Source organism: Rhamphochromis longiceps, linkage group LG10 (assembly GCF_057381845.1).
Source record: "Rhamphochromis longiceps isolate RC_006_pf linkage group LG10, R_longiceps_female_GT1.1, whole genome shotgun sequence".
In the NCBI taxonomy this organism is placed as follows: domain Eukaryota; kingdom Metazoa; phylum Chordata; class Actinopteri; order Cichliformes; family Cichlidae; genus Rhamphochromis; species Rhamphochromis longiceps.
Genome location: NC_140566.1, coordinates 14991775 through 15007365, shown reverse-complemented (window position 1 = coordinate 15007365; position 15591 = coordinate 14991775). Strand labels below are relative to the sequence as shown.

The 15591-nt window shown below is 41.8% G+C and overlaps 1 protein-coding gene across 2 annotated transcripts in view; it reads left to right on the top strand.

The window, feature by feature from the left end:
* ltbp3 (latent transforming growth factor beta binding protein 3) overlaps positions 1-15591 on the top strand; it is a 43534-nt gene that overhangs the window by 18197 nt on the left and 9746 nt on the right. For both annotated transcript variants that reach the window (XM_085420408.1, XM_085420407.1), the window contains exons 2-24: positions 169-441; positions 524-687; positions 778-883; positions 3041-3127; positions 5132-5248; positions 5389-5541; positions 7241-7339; positions 7439-7452; positions 7538-7604; positions 7784-7861; positions 8750-8878; positions 10781-10912; positions 10994-11122; positions 11286-11405; positions 12716-12838; positions 12984-13106; positions 13289-13408; positions 13635-13763; positions 13998-14168; positions 14284-14364; positions 14615-14743; positions 14858-14995; positions 15084-15224. In XM_085420408.1, coding sequence (XP_085276534.1) covers positions 169-441; positions 524-687; positions 778-883; positions 3041-3127; positions 5132-5248; positions 5389-5541; positions 7241-7339; positions 7439-7452; positions 7538-7604; positions 7784-7861; positions 8750-8878; positions 10781-10912; positions 10994-11122; positions 11286-11405; positions 12716-12838; positions 12984-13106; positions 13289-13408; positions 13635-13763; positions 13998-14168; positions 14284-14364; positions 14615-14743; positions 14858-14995; positions 15084-15224 — 2823 coding nt within the window. The remainder of the gene's footprint in view (positions 1-168; positions 442-523; positions 688-777; positions 884-3040; positions 3128-5131; positions 5249-5388; positions 5542-7240; positions 7340-7438; positions 7453-7537; positions 7605-7783; positions 7862-8749; positions 8879-10780; positions 10913-10993; positions 11123-11285; positions 11406-12715; positions 12839-12983; positions 13107-13288; positions 13409-13634; positions 13764-13997; positions 14169-14283; positions 14365-14614; positions 14744-14857; positions 14996-15083; positions 15225-15591) is intronic.

Here is a 15591-nt window from a genome sequence, read left to right as displayed (position 1 = left end):
CCTCTGACTCAGGGGATCCTAAATCAGCACTTTCAGTCTGACAAAACTCATGAATACATATTGATGGATTTCAAAGTATGAAATACTTGTATTTTAGTGAATCAATGAATTCATGCTTTATCAACTTATATTTCTAAGACTGCGCCTGTTGCCTTTTCCTCTCTGCAGTTGTGTGTCCCTTGACGTGTTTGAATGGAGGAGTATGCAGCTCGAGGAAGCACTGCCTGTGCCCTCCCGGCTTCACCGGTCGACTCTGCCAGTTTCCTCTCCAGCAAGCCCAGGCAGCGCGAGGCAACGAGCAGCCTGTGTACCCCGTAGCTTTAAAGCCAGACGGCCAGAAATTTGTGGAGTCAAGCATAAGCCGCAGCCAGTTTACACACACGTCGTCAATGTCAATCTTCAACGTCCCCTTATCACAGCCGGGGCATCACTCCTCAGAAGGTACCTATCGTCTGCCTCAGCACTTCTCACATTGTAATATCTCTTCTTCCCTTTCCTTTCATATCTGATTTTTCTCTTCCAGTGCAGTTTAATGTACGTGTTCACCACACGCCAGACACCTCCGTAATCATTCACTCACTCGACTCAACGGATATCAAACCTCCTCACAAAACGGGGACACGCCAGGTCCTGGTGAGGCGCAAACCAAAGGGGCGCTGCTTTCAAGAGACCACGCCCAAACAAGCCGTGAGTTCAGTTGTAAGAAGTTTTGAACTTGAAATATAGATGCGTTCCTTGTTTTCCCATTGTTAATATTTCTCAATATTGGTCTTTTAGTGCAACAGCACCCCGCTTCCTGTTCTGACCAATCAGGAGGATTGCTGTGGGAGTGTGGGGAATTCATGGGGACAAAACAAATGTTATCAGTGCCCCAAATTACCAAGTGAGTACCTCAAGAAATGTCCTTTTTTACCAGCTTTGTAAATGTCACACATCTAGGGTTTCTAGCTTTCATCTTTATCTACAGTATTAAGATTTTTTTTTTTAAAAATCAGCATCTTGTGTGTTCCCGGGAATAAAATTACTGTTTATTGAGCCAAAAATGTGAAGCATTCCCACCAATTTATACCTTCCACCTTCTGAAATTATGGCCCTGGATTAAAACAATCACTTTGTACCTCTATTAAAAAAACGAGTGTCTGAACGTCTACATGAAAGTTAGCGGTAAGGTGGGGGAAACGGAAGAAATTATGAGAATTACACACAGACAGTGAGACAGAAAAAGAGAATGTGGAAAATAACCCTCTAGTTAAGCATGTTCCTATGGGCCTGCCCAGTTCAGCGCTGTCATCACGCTGCAGAAGATCAAATTTCATGAAAATCTTGGCTACTCGTGCTTTTTCCACTCCGCTATTATTCCCTCTCTCAGTTCTGGCTTCAGACAATGTGGCCTTTGACAAAACCTGATCCTGGTTAGTCTTTTAAAAGCTGTTTTTGCAAAAAGTGCTATCTGTTATGTTACACCTGGTTGTATTTTTAATCTTTTTTTTTCTTTTTCAATGAGATGATAAAGGTAAAGGTAAGCTGCGGTGTTGCCTCTGTTTCCATTGTGATTTCACAATGTGCAGTGTTTCCACGGCTCTGTCATAAAACAGCTTTGCATGTTTTTACTCCCTGATGGAAAGTTGAACAGTAAGAAGGAGGAGGAGAATACCGTGGTTTATTATTTCAGGTCTCATGAAAGAAAATTTAAGGCAGTTCTCTTGCAAGCTACCACCCCAAGACTTCAAACAACTATGATTAGAAAAGAAAACAAAAAGAAAGGGAAGGTTTGTCCAGACCCAAAAATGGAACTTAAACTAAAAAGTATTAAAGGAACATTGATCTGTATAACCACACAATTAGACAAATACATAAAAAATGAGAAGTAGCAATTACTGAGACATAAACGTACAGTTTTGCTCTTGATGACAGTTGCTCAAGTTTGGGTATTTGTCTGTATTATTGTAGGCTCCCTACCTTACAACATAAAACTCCTTGATGCAACTGTTGTTGACATTTATCACTATATAAATTAAACTGAATTGAACTGAATTGCAGGCAATAGTTTTTAACCATCCCCTTCAGTCTGGAGTCTATCTCAGCTGTCATTGGGTGAGAGGTGTGGTACCCTCCAGATAGGTGGTCTGTCAAAAGGGGTTAACACAAAAAGACAGACACTCATTCATGCACTCATTCACGCCTATGGGTGATTTAGAAACACCACTTCCACAGTCCAAACTCATGTTTCTGGACTGCCGTGTCTTTGGACTGTGGGAGACCTGCAGAGAGCCTCCACAGACACTGGGAGACAGCCCTGTCACTTAGCTCGCAGTAAAAAGGTGCTTTTCCCCAATTACTGATGTTTAAACTAGGACTTCTGTGTTTTTTCCTATCAAGAATTCAACTCCCACACCTCTACAATAATTACAAAACTATTCTCACTTTTCTCACGCTTTGCTTGAAGGCTTTGATTGTGTGACAGTCGTTCAAAAAGTCATGGAAGCGGTTTTGTTCAGAAAAGAGTTTGGGAGGGACGTGAAAAAGTGTTGCATGAACAGATAACCGGGGCCACTACATTCAAAAGAAAGCTCTCATTTCCACCTGCAGTAAGCTATAGGTAGTGTAGGAACTTCCTCCTGTTCTACCTGCTTGTGTGGAAAGCTGGAGGTGTGTAGAACAGCAGCCAGATCACTGGGCAGAACAGAACAGGCATTACAAAGGATACAGTATTGATTGTCAGACACAGCATGAAAGGAGAGGCAGGGGTGGAGCTGGGTTGCAAAACAGTTTGCAGATCTGTAACAACAGTAGGGAGACACTAAAGCCTTATATAAGATTTACTGATGAGATTTAGACGAGAATACCTGAGGTACAGGTGATGTGGGAGTTTCACAGCTGCTTGATTAGTTGTAAAGGGCTGTTGTATTATTTGAGGTATAAAAAATTGCAACTGCGGTGCATTTACCTGGTGGGTGCCTAAACATTTTGTATAATTTGATGTCAAACTATCTGCTTTTCATATACCTTTACCTGTGTGCTCTGCTGTGTCTTTCCTCAGATGCATCAGTCAAACAGAACATTGTGGAAGACTATGGCTCTACTTGTCCCCAAGGCTATAAAAGATTCAACAGCACTCACTGTAAAGGTAAACTAGAGCCGTGAAAAGTATTTTCCTCCTCCCTGAATTCTTACTTTAAACAATAAGTGTTAATATTAGAGATGGACCGATCCGATATTACGTATCGGTATCGGTCCGATACTGACGTAAATTACTGGATCGGATATCGGAGAGAAATTAAAAATGTAATCCGATCCATTAAATATCAAAAAAGCACCTCACAAAACTTGCGACACGGTGTAACTCAGCTCATAACCGTAGCACTTCGGAGCAGTGTGCATCATGTGATAGAGCGGCTGTGTGTATTTGTAGCCTCGCTACCAAACCAGCATTTCATTTCCGAGGAAGTGATCCCAGAGAGAAGTAAAGCAAGTGTTTAAGTTCATCTCTGAATGTTTGTAAAGCATTCCCACGTTAAGCTTAACAACCAATATATGGAGCAAGTGCCTCTTCTTGCTGCTACTTCAATCATGAAACTGATTAATGATCAGCTGATCGGCTTTTCTGTCGCGAGTCTGTCTCTCTTCTTTATTTTTGGCCCACTTTGTACCAGAAAGAGGAAACCAGCAGCACGTTTAAGCTTGATAACAGTACCAGAATAGGAAGGATGGAGTAGGTTTAAGTTTATTAGACTGATCAGTATTGCTGAATTATGAAATATTTTGGGTGCAGTGTATATTTTACATACCGGTATAACAGAATAGCTTCAGTGTTGTTGTTTATTTAAACTTGAGTATGAACTTATACAAAATGCAGCAAGATATTAAAAAACAGTTTTATTGATTAAAAAACACTATATCGGATTCATTTCGGTATCGGCAGATATCCAAATTTATGATATCGGTATCGGACATAAAAAAGTGGTATCGTGCCATCTCTAGTTAATATTTGACAAAGATAACCTGGGTAAATAGAAAATGCAGTTTTTAAAATATGACCTTAGTTAAGTTATCCAAACCCTTTGTGAAAAAGTAATTCCCCTCAGTAATGAGGGACTTTGGGACTCTAATGAACCACGGTGAGAGCCATTATCCGTAAATGGAGAAATCTTGGTACAGTAGTGAAGCTTCCCAGCAGTGGCCAGCTGACAAAAATTACTCCAAGAGCGCAGCGACGACTCATCCAAGAGGATCTTCAGGCATCACTTTCCATCTGTCAAGGTCAGAGTTCATGTTTCAACAATAAGAAAGAGACTGGACAAAAAAGGCAGCCGTGTGAGAGTCCAAGGAGAAAACCACTGCTGACCACAAAGAGCACAAAGGCCCGTCTCAAATTTGGGTCACTCCATGTCAAACCAGCCATTTATTTAGAACATTTCTTGCTTGAGCGTCATCTCAAATTTGCGTAAACATTTTATGGCCCACAGTTTGATCACACACAGTTTCATGTAATAAGGTCAGTGAATTTTTTCCTTTATATATTAAATGTTTTTCAGGGTAATTTTGCTCTCTTTTTTTAATTTGCAAAGTGTTCCATTGACCCACTCTCAAACCATTTTTTCACACATTAAAATCTGAGCCAATATTTGAACATGAATATTTCAAAAACAATTAAAGATAAAGCATCTGGACTTCTTTAAGTTGCTCGAAGACCAGCAAGTCCACCGTAAAGGTTTTGGACCCGCCTAATCAAAGTTCCATTGAGATGCTTTGGCATGACTTCAACCTGGCCGTTCGGGCCTTCAGTGTGGCCCGTGAAAGACTCTTTGCCAGTCACCACAAACACCTGACTGCAGTTCTTGCTGTTCTTTTGGGGTCAATTACTTTTTCACACAGATCCAAGTAGGTAACATAATTTAAAAACTACATTTTGGGTTTACTCAGGTTGTCCTTGTTTAATATTAAAATTTGCTCAATGAGGTGAAACATTTACGTAAATGTGCAAAAACAAATTTAAAATTCAGGAAGGGGCCAAATACTTTTTTACAGAATCCAGGAGTAGCTTATAACAAGGAAAAGAACAGTTTAAAGCCAAGTTTAGGAGTTGTTTCTGCCATTTTAATTTTAATCTTATCTTTTCTTGACCCTGAAGATATCAACGAGTGCTCCATGCAGGGCGTCTGTCAGAACGGAGACTGTTTGAACACACTGGGCAGCTTCAAGTGTTCATGCAAATCTGGTTTTGTCTTGGAGAGAAATCGATGTGTTGGTGAATATAAACCCTCTCTGGCTTTCTTCTTTTCTCTGCTTTGTATTGCACAGCCACAAAGCACAAGACATGAAACAATCGTTCCAAACGTGCAATGTACTGTCGGGATAGATTGCCACAACACTTTTCTCCTGTGTTAGAGTATCCCCCTCTGGGTCAGTGCTTCCGGATAGCATCCAACGACAGGAGCTGCAATTACCCGCTGCCGACCCCCCACACCCAGGTGGTATGCTGCTGCACAGTGGGCAAAGCCTGGGGCCGAAACTGTGAAAGATGTCCTGAGGAGGGCACAGGTGAGTCAGTTTACGGGTTTTACTTCCTGCCACGTCGAGCGTCGTGTTCGTTTTTGTCACGGGGACATCAGTCCACTCGCTGCACACCAGCATAGTCTAGAAACAAAGTTACTTATTTATGATCAACAGAGAATTCCTCTTTAAATAAATAATCATTATTTTCATTTAGCTAGATATATTGTAGAGATTTTTCCAGGTCATTATGCAGCTCAGCTCTTCATTCTTGATGACATGAAAGTTTGAAATAGAAATAATAATAACAAAAGAAAGCGTTCGAGCTTTCCATTTTGTTGCCCATGCTTGAAGATACAGTTTGCTGCCGTGTTTGATAATTAGTTAAAATAGTTGCACAAAATAAATCGTTACAGCTTCTCAGATGTAAACAGTTTCTGCTCTCCTCAGTCTGATGGGATGAATAGAATAAGAAAAAAAAAGCAGGATATTTTGAACTGTTTGGCCATTAAGTGAACTAAGTAGAATATACTTAATTTTCTTTTCATAATTTAATTTAAAAAGATAAACATTCATACATTGCTCCAAACAAATTAAAGTCAAACTATGAAAACATACAAGAGCTCAGTGGGGAAATACACTCATGCTGGATATCTATACTGATATGGACCAGGCGATGTGTTAGGAATGAAAGGATGACACAGCATTTGATGATGAAATAAAAATGATTGACCTGCAAAAGGCTGAATTCAAAGATCCCTGAAAAAAGGTGAAAAATTATGCAGTAGGCTGATCCAGAAGGCTCTGCTGAGATTTCACTGCAGCAGCTCAGAATGGTAGTTTGTATGGCCCCCATGTGTTGACATGCCTGACAACATCTGGGCACGCTCCTAATGGGAGGACAGACGGTGTCCCGGTGGAATCTCTGCTAGATCTGGATCAGGTCATCACTGAGCTCTTGGACAGTACAAAGTGTTGGTGCCAGATAAACTGAAATAGAGTTGTTTTATTGGATTTAGGTGAGGCGAGTGTTGGGGCCTTGTGATTAGTATCTAATGATTCATCCTCCAGGAACTGCCTGCGTACTCCGCATGAGGAGTATTGGGTCTGAAAATGGGTCCAAGGATGTCATCCTGATGCCTAATGGCAGTCAGGCCTGTAGATTTGTGTGTGTCCCTCTGTGTCAATAGGACTTCACCATGCCAGGCAGGGAGCACAAGGCCCAATAAAGCACATCAGGCCTTAAGGCCACCCTCATGAAGTCTGTTTCTGATTGTTTGGTCAGAGACATTCACACCAGTGACCTGCTGGAGGTCATTTTGTGACCCTAGCAGTACTCATCCTGTCCCTCCTTCCACTAAGCACTTGATACCGGTCCTGCTGATGGGGAAAATGTCAGCTTTTTTGGGGTTGTCTCATTGTTGCCCTTTGAGTGCACCTGGTATTAATTTCATTACCATCATTCACCCCCTCTGTTACTCAACTGACCAGATCAATTATTTTTAAGCAGTGTAGTTTCTTTTTCTCTTAAAGTTACAAAATCTGCATTTTGGGATTTCCATATGCTTTTTAAACTATTTCTCTTTGCGGGGTTGGAGTCCAAAATGCAGTTTTTTGGTTGTACTTAAACATATCAACGGAGTGATTCTCCAAACTTACTATTAGTTGGCTGAACCTATTTTACAGGGTGTGAGAATTAAAGCAACATTTAAGTCCTCTCCTCTTTTTTCCTCCCGACGGCATTCAGTGGCCTTCAAAAAACTCTGCCCTGCTGGGAAAGGCTACTTTTTGCAAAACATAAGAGAGACGGTGCAAATCACCGTCCCCAGCGACCATGAAAACCAAGGTAAGTGCACAAAGAATCTCTTTGCAATTTTTAGAAAAATCTTTATATGAATCATGTGAATTGAGAGCTTAAATTTCCCTTTATTGCCGTTTCTTTCAGAGCACACCAAGAGGGTAAGATATAGTTTCTACATTTTAATACAGCAATAAAAAGCAATCGCTGTTGCCGTTTAAAAATCAGATCGTCTCTTCCAATCAGATTCATGCAGAGACAACGACAACTGCGCACCAGGTCCCCACCAGTACCACCCGTCCTCGTGTGCCTGGTAAGCGCACCTCGAGGGTCGCCTGCATGAGTCATACATATGAAAATTCATTCACTAAATGCACACTGCAGGGAACATCTGTAGACATTGTAGACTGAATGCTGTGAAGAATGATCAAACATCAGGACTTGAACATGTCATACATCCTCCTGAAGTCTGCCCACTTCATTTCTCCACAGTTATTAAACCCACCCCGCCGACAATCATCCGAATGACCCCCGGCAATGACCCCTTCGAAACACAAACAAAAGTCTTCCGTGAGTCTCAAACACAAGCCGTCAAACCAGCTTAAAAAAATCTCTTTCTATTAATCTCTTAAAGGGTTCTGAATATAAATGCTGGCTCATGTTTCATGCACCACAAAGGTAGAAAAATCCAGCTCTCCACATTCCCCAGTAAGAGAAGATCCCCTGATGGGCGCTTGTTTCTCACAAATGACATGTTGACTTTCTCCGTGTGGTGAACAGCATTTGTCATGTGATGCACTCCATTTTTTTAAATTATTTTTTTATTGTGCGTTGTTTTAGCACTCCACTTTAAAGGCTAAAACAATCCAACAAAAGGGGGGGGGGAATAAGTCAAGTAAGCCAATCTGATCTGACGCATGCTTTGCTTTAGTGATTACCTGATGCTTTGGGGCACCGTGCATGTCACATGCATTCAACCATGAAGCATGAACCAGCCTCAAGGCCGTGTTTACAGTCTCTCGGTTCTATGGAGGTGAAGTGTGCTGGTATTTAAGAGCAGGTTAGCAGGTAAGAGTCACACTCCATTTCCATGAAATGAAAAAGAAAAAAAATGTGCTGAATGATAGCAGGAATCCAAAGCACTCACAGGGCTCAGCTTTTGTGCTTCTGCTGCTTTCATCTGGTCTGTCTTCTATGCAGATGTGTGACTTTTTTTAGAGTCTTCCTTGAGTGTAATTTCTCTTTCATGGCAGCTTCAGTTGGTGGTTTTCTATTCAGCTTTGTCACTGGCTTTAATTTGGAAAAAGTCTGACGCATTTCAGTGTCTGCTAGAATGCAAACAAAGCCAGTGACAGAAAAATGTAGGCACGGCATGGACATTTTCAGCTTTCTGCATCTATGTATCCATATATATGCATGTATATATATATGATGTCGTTCTTTGTTTCCTCCTTGAAGCACCGACAGATGAATGCAGGCTGAGCAGAAACATTTGTGGTCATGGAGAATGTGAGAACAGCCTGACCGGGCACATCTGTCACTGCCATCCTGGCTACCATTTCAACCCGCAGAGGAACATCTGTGAGGGTAAGAGACAATGGTAGAGACAGGAGGAGCCAGCAGAGAGTAGTTTCTCACCTCACATATGAGTGTGTGATTTTTTTTTCAAGCAATATTTCTCATATAGGAATGGAAAGGCACAGCTTTTAGAGAATAAAAATTATTATGTTAAATATTATGTAAAAAAAACAACAACGGCAACAAAAATCTCTTTTTGAGAAACATTACAGTGGCTGCAAGAGCTCAACACATTGCAAATTACAAAATACCTGCAAATAGATTAAACACAAAATACACTGAGCATCTTCATCACTATGACAACATACGACTAAATACAGAAATACTCTCCAAACCAGAAATCAAAGGTTTCCCGGTGAGACAAAGATGTGTTAAAGTCTGCTTGTCATTAATGTTTTGTGACTTTTGACATTATTAAAGTCATCAGCAGTGTTAGAATTTCAGCTAAAATGGAACCAACTTCAATTTCAAATGTGTTTAAAGGCATAAAACACTGAATGGCAAAATGACACATCCCAAACCACAGTAAGAACTTATTTGTGCCCTGGAAGCATTTCTGCTATCTGAGGCGTATTTCACTGATTGCATGTGTTTTCCTGATGAGCGGTGCCTTGAGCTGTTTCAAGTGTAAAAATAGACACATAACAGAAATATTTTACGTTATTTCCTGTTATAGCAGAAATAGCAGCTGTATTGAATTGGATTTGAACTCAAATTTCATGGTGCAGGCCTATTCACACTGAACAGCTATGTTTACACCTGTAACTATTAGCTCCCATGATGCTAATAGTCTGTCATGTATCTTTTTGCTGGGTGCAGCCATTTTCTGTACTTTTCAGCAAGTCTCACGTGCGTCTCCTTGGCGCTCTCAGCCCATTCTTCTTTAGCAAATCTCTAGATTTGATCCTCCAGATTTGATGGTCTCCTTTAGTTCACCCCACAGATTCTCAATGGGATTCAAGTCAGGGCTAACAGCCTGGGGTCACATATGTTGTTGTTTTGTTGGACCACCAAAGCGAAGACACAGCTCGAGGTTTCTTATTTCGTGATTCTTTCCACCTCAACAAGATTCCCAGTTCCAGACACACTAAAGCATCCCCACATCATAATACTCCCACCACTATGTTACACTGTACGGACGGTGCTTCCAGTATGGATAATCTTTCTCCAGGTTGTCCTTAGCATACTGTCTGGCTTAAAGGTGTCTCTTCTGCAGAAGTGGAGTTTTTCTTGCTCTGATGCCTCATAGTCCGTTCCTCCCCACAGTTCTGGTTTCTGATTTGGCTGAGTCACTCACGTGTCTTTGAAGTTGGGTCTTTGAAACTCTCACTAGTTTTCTTTAGAGGCTTTGAAATCTTTCACTTCCTATCTCTGTCACGCTTGTTCGGTACTGTGTGTCTCTCTTTGAATTTACAGATGATGCTTCTCAACCCAGTTCTTGACATTTGATAACTTTACATATACATCTCCTGCTTTGTGAGCATCAACAATTCTTTTTCTTTCAGTCTGATTTCTTTGGTTTTTGGCACAACGTTTTCTCCAGTTAACATCAATTTTAACTTTCTTTATTAAAAAGATAAAGCTTATCATTGCAATAAAAGGTTTAGCTATATTATTCACCTTGGTAATTTATATTTTCTGAAATAATTCTATTATTGTGTGCAAATAGAAATAATTTATGCTTTCTTAAGGAAACGGGTATGTTTATAATTTCTATGATGAAAAACTCATATTTTTAGCCACTATGCTTTTAATTTCCTGAGTAAAAGCCACTTGATCTCGCCAAACGACTGACATTCATTCGTGGTGAAAAACTCCAGCCATCTGTCCCTTAAGCTTTATGAGCCTTTGCTGTCTGTCTGTATTAAATACTGCTTTCACTTGACTCATTCTCTCACTCCTGTTGTCTAGATGATAACGAATGTGAGTCAGAGCCGTGCGGCCATGGCAGAGGCTATTGTGTCAACACAGAGGGAGCATACAAATGCATCTGTCGCCCAGGCTACAAACACATGGTGCAGCATGGTAGACTTAAGTGTGTAGGTAAGTTAAGCTGAGCCTTTCCAATATTAAAATGATTTTTTTCTATATCCCTGCACTGACTCTGACCTCTCTGTGTTGCAGATGTGGATGAGTGCTTTAACCAGGACATCTGTGGTATCGGGGGTCGTTGTGTGAACCTACCAGGCTCTTATAAATGTGAATGTCACAGCGGTTTTAGGAGCAAGTCACACCGTAGTCCAGCCTGTGAAGGTAAAAAAACACAGGTCATTGTGACACTGTGCATACTAGAGCACAGGCCTCCCACTGACACAGCACCTACTATGTGTGTTGCTACAATATGCATGCGTCCGTGCTCTACTTGTTAATATGTGCACAGCTAGACGGTGTGTAAGCTTCTCCACATCTTTTTCAGACATAAATGAGTGTTTGAATCCCGACACTTGCCCCAATGAGCAATGTGAGAACACGCCAGGCTCCTACGAGTGTGTCCCCTGCTTGCCTGGTCATGAAGCCCGTGCTGGCATCTGCTATGGTAAGTGCAGCTCTGCCATACAGCAAAACTGATCACTAGTGGCCTTTTATCATTACACTAAAACTTTAAGAAAACCAAAACCTGCTGAGATTGAGACACAAAAAAAAGCGTGACATTCATTTGCCGCCTTGTAATTTATGGAATAAATCAAGGTTAAGGTTTGGAGTGTGCACACTAAGGACCTAAATGCAGGATGCAAGAGAAGAGTTTAAAAACAAAAAGCAAGACATTTATTTGGCTTTATTTTCCTCCCTGTGTCTGCGTCGGTGCTCCTACAGTCCAAGCACATGCACTTAGATTAAATGATAAATCGAAATTGGCTGTAACTGTGAATTTAAGCATGAATGTCTCTCTCTCTGGTGACCTGTCTTATGACAGCTGAGTTATGCTCAAGAACAAAATAATTGGATCGAAACAGTATGACATGACTGGGAGCAAAAGTGGACTGAGGCAGTAAATACACAACACACAGAAGGCAATTAGGGGAAGTGACAGCACCTGGGAAACTAATCAAAGACACAGGAAGTAGAACTAAGAACAAGGCACAAGAGACTCACAAAATAAGACAAGAAGTCATACAACAGGATTCGGCAGTGAGGCAGACAGGATTAGGACCCAAATGCAGGGCTCTGGAAACCAGGAATGAACTCAAAAGCACAGCTTTACTGCTGGAAGTCCACAGGAAAACAAATCCAAAAACAGCTACTGGGCAGGAACTTGATTCTTAAAGTAAAACACAGGAGATACAGGGCAAAGGAACACACTACCACGAGGGAATACAAAACAAAGAATAAATACACACGAGATAATGAGGGGTGAGGGCCGAGGACGAGCTGAGGGAAGTAGAACTAAACACAAAACACAGGAGACAAGAGATTGTCAAAATAAAACAGGAAATAAATAACACCGAGACACAGACTCAAACATCCAAACTTGACATGGAAACAGGGCTGACTTCCCAAAGGAGAGCTAAAAGCCAAAACACAGAGATGAGGCTAGGAGAGAATGGACAGGAAAGGTAACTAGCAGCGTAGGAAACAAAGCTCTGAAGCACTAGGAAATGATATCGTAGTCAAAGGACTAAATATAGAACTTGAACATAAATCACATGTCAAATCCCCCAAAATAAGTGGCAAATACTTCCAGTAGCAGGAATTTGTTGTAGAGTGACAGGAACGGTTATCAAGTCTTGTCAAACCCAAACATCAAGATAATACGCAGGTAAACTCAGCAAGAATCCAAAGAAGCAGCAGCGATCTGTGGCTACTGCATCACACTAAGTTGTTTGGATCTCTCCCACGTTTCACCAGATATTAATGAGTGTCAGAAGCCTGGCATCTGCCCTAACGGTCACTGTGAGAACCTGGCTGGTACCTACCGCTGCCTGTGCAACGAGGGCTTCCTCCCATCTGTAGACAGCAAAGCTTGCACTGGTAAGTAATGCTTTTGTCACCTGGAGCAAGCCTGTCTTAAAACTGAGCAACCTCATCCCCACAAGCGCATTTTAATGAGGAGTTGTCAATAAAAGAAGGTGTGTTTGCACCAGCTGGGTTCACTGAAATGATTTCTCCCACGCAGACATCGATGAGTGTGCGGACATTCGGCTGTGCGCTAACGGCCACTGCATCAATACTGACGGCTCCTTCAAATGCCAATGCTACCCAGGATACCAGCGCACACAAGAGGGCAGCCACTGTGAAGGCATGAAACCATACACTCAGATAGCGCTGACAGTGAAATGCAATCTTTTAACCACCTGCTTTTATTAAGAGCACATAAAAAAAAGTTCAGTGAAGCCTTGACCAGTTCGAGGAAAGAACAGAGCTCCAGCTTCCCATCACATGCTTCACATTCTGGCGCTGTTTTTGTTTCCTTCCCGTCAGATATCAACGAGTGTAAAAATCCATCAAGCTGTCATGGGGGCCGCTGTATCAACAAGATGGGTACATACCACTGCGAGTGCCAGCAGGGGTACAAACTGGTCGGAGGCAGGGAATGCCAAGGTCAGTCGGTCACGTCATGTTTTAACCAGAAAACAGGATTGTGTGTAATAAATGATAATGTTGTGAATTGGATTGAACACCACGTTTGGCCTTTTATTTAAAATTTTGAAAGGTCATCATTTTTGTGAATCATTTAATGCACAAACAGCACACTTTTTCCTTACTCACAACTCAGGTGTTGTATGAATTCCCATATTTAGAGCAGCCCGTCTGATTTCTCTTTCAGACATTGATGAATGCGCCTTGGACAGAAGTCTCTGCCAGCCCCACGGCTTTTGTGGGAACAAACCGGGCTCGTACGAGTGTGTCTGCAATCACGGTTACATCCTCTCAGAGGATAGACACTACTGTGAGCGTAAGTCTGCTCTGATTTCCTCAGAAGACATAAATCATCATATTCTGTATATGTATGAGCTGTTAAGGTCAAAAAGAAAGGGCATCTGGGCTTTGCATTATAGTAGGGTCTAACTTGAGGTGATTTGTGGTGATTCGGTGCTTTATAAATAAAATTGAACCGAGTTAAACCCAAGGCCGTTTGTAGCCCAGTGAAGTCGCTGGAAATCCACACTAAACCCTCCTCATGCTGCAGCTGTTCGAGTGGTGATGGATGAGAAGAAAGAGTGCTACCTGAACCTTGATGACACCGTTTTCTGCGATAGCGTCCTGGCCACCAATGTCACCAAGCAGGAGTGCTGCTGCTCCATCGGAGTGGGATGGGGAGATCACTGTGAGATCTATCCCTGTCCTGTCTCCCATTCAGGTAAATGTGAACCTTACCATGTACACAAAAAGCAAGTCAACTTATATTTGTGTTCAGTAAACACGTGGAAATTACATCATGTACTGTGAATTCAACTTTTACTTCTCCAACCCAGCCGAGTTCCACGACCTTTGTCCAAATGGGCAGGGTCTCTACTATGAAGAGAGTCTCCAGTACAACCTCCCGGCCTACCAGGGTAGGTATTGTGTAAAGTCAGAGCCAAGATCACATACTGCACACCAGAATTACACAGTGCTTAATCCATTCTGTGATGTTAAAACAATCTGAGCTCCACTTTAATCAGCTGCAGAGCCTTTGTTTCATCCATGTCCAAAGAAGCTGACAGTTTCTAATGTTTGCTGTTAGTCACAGTTGTCAGTTAATCCCTCTGAGAATCAGCTGTGAATCTGCCGCTCAGGAAGCAATCTTTCTCTCCTTGTCCACAGATATTGACGAGTGTTCCTTGTTTGCTGAAGAAATCTGTAAGAAGGGTCGCTGTGAGAACACGCTTCCAGGCTACGAGTGCTACTGTCAACAGGGCTTCTACTACGATAGCAACCTCCTTGAGTGCATTGGTAAATCCCTCCCATAAAAATATGTATTAAAGGTTCATTTTGAAAAATCAAAACAGAGATTTTTAGGTTCTTTCTAAAAGATGTTTGATGGATTCTTTTCTTGTTCTTCCCCAGATGTGAACGAATGTCACGATGAGTCTATGTGTACTAATGGCCGGTGCATCAACACTGAAGGGTCCTTCTACTGCAACTGCAATCAACCCTGGGTCCCAGACTCCAACAGGAAAAAGTGCGTAATGGTAACAGTAGCAGGTTAGTATCTTCGCCCAGCTTAAACTGCATTTATCAGGATACTATAGGAATAATCCTGAACACTGTTTGTTTTGGGTTTTTTGCGCAGATGTGAATGAGTGTGAGAACCCAGAAAACTGTAAAAACGGCCGCTGCGTGGACACCCCGGGCTCCTATTACTGCATCTGCTCTCCACCCTGGACCCTGGCCACTGACCGCAACAGCTGTGTGACTCCTGAGGAGCAGGCTGGTGAGTGCAGACTCCCTGCAGTGGGAGAGACCAGTGATCAGTGTTATATGTTACGTAAGTGTTTTATGTAAGACAAAATATTTCTGTGCCTGGTTAAAATGAATAACGTCTGTGAGCCATTTTAAGCTGGTTACTGCAGCTGCACTGCATCATGCACATATCAAACCCCACTCTCTCCTCACATCATATATCAATAATACACTTTGAAAGCCTTTGGGGGGGTTATATTTACGCTTCACTCCCCAAGTTTTGTATATTATATTTGTAGGGAGTGATGGTCTTGGAGCCTAGGTGCAAAACAAATATATTCCGCTGCTGTAATAAATGTGTCATTTCAAACACACAATACTGTGCAAAAGTCTTGACT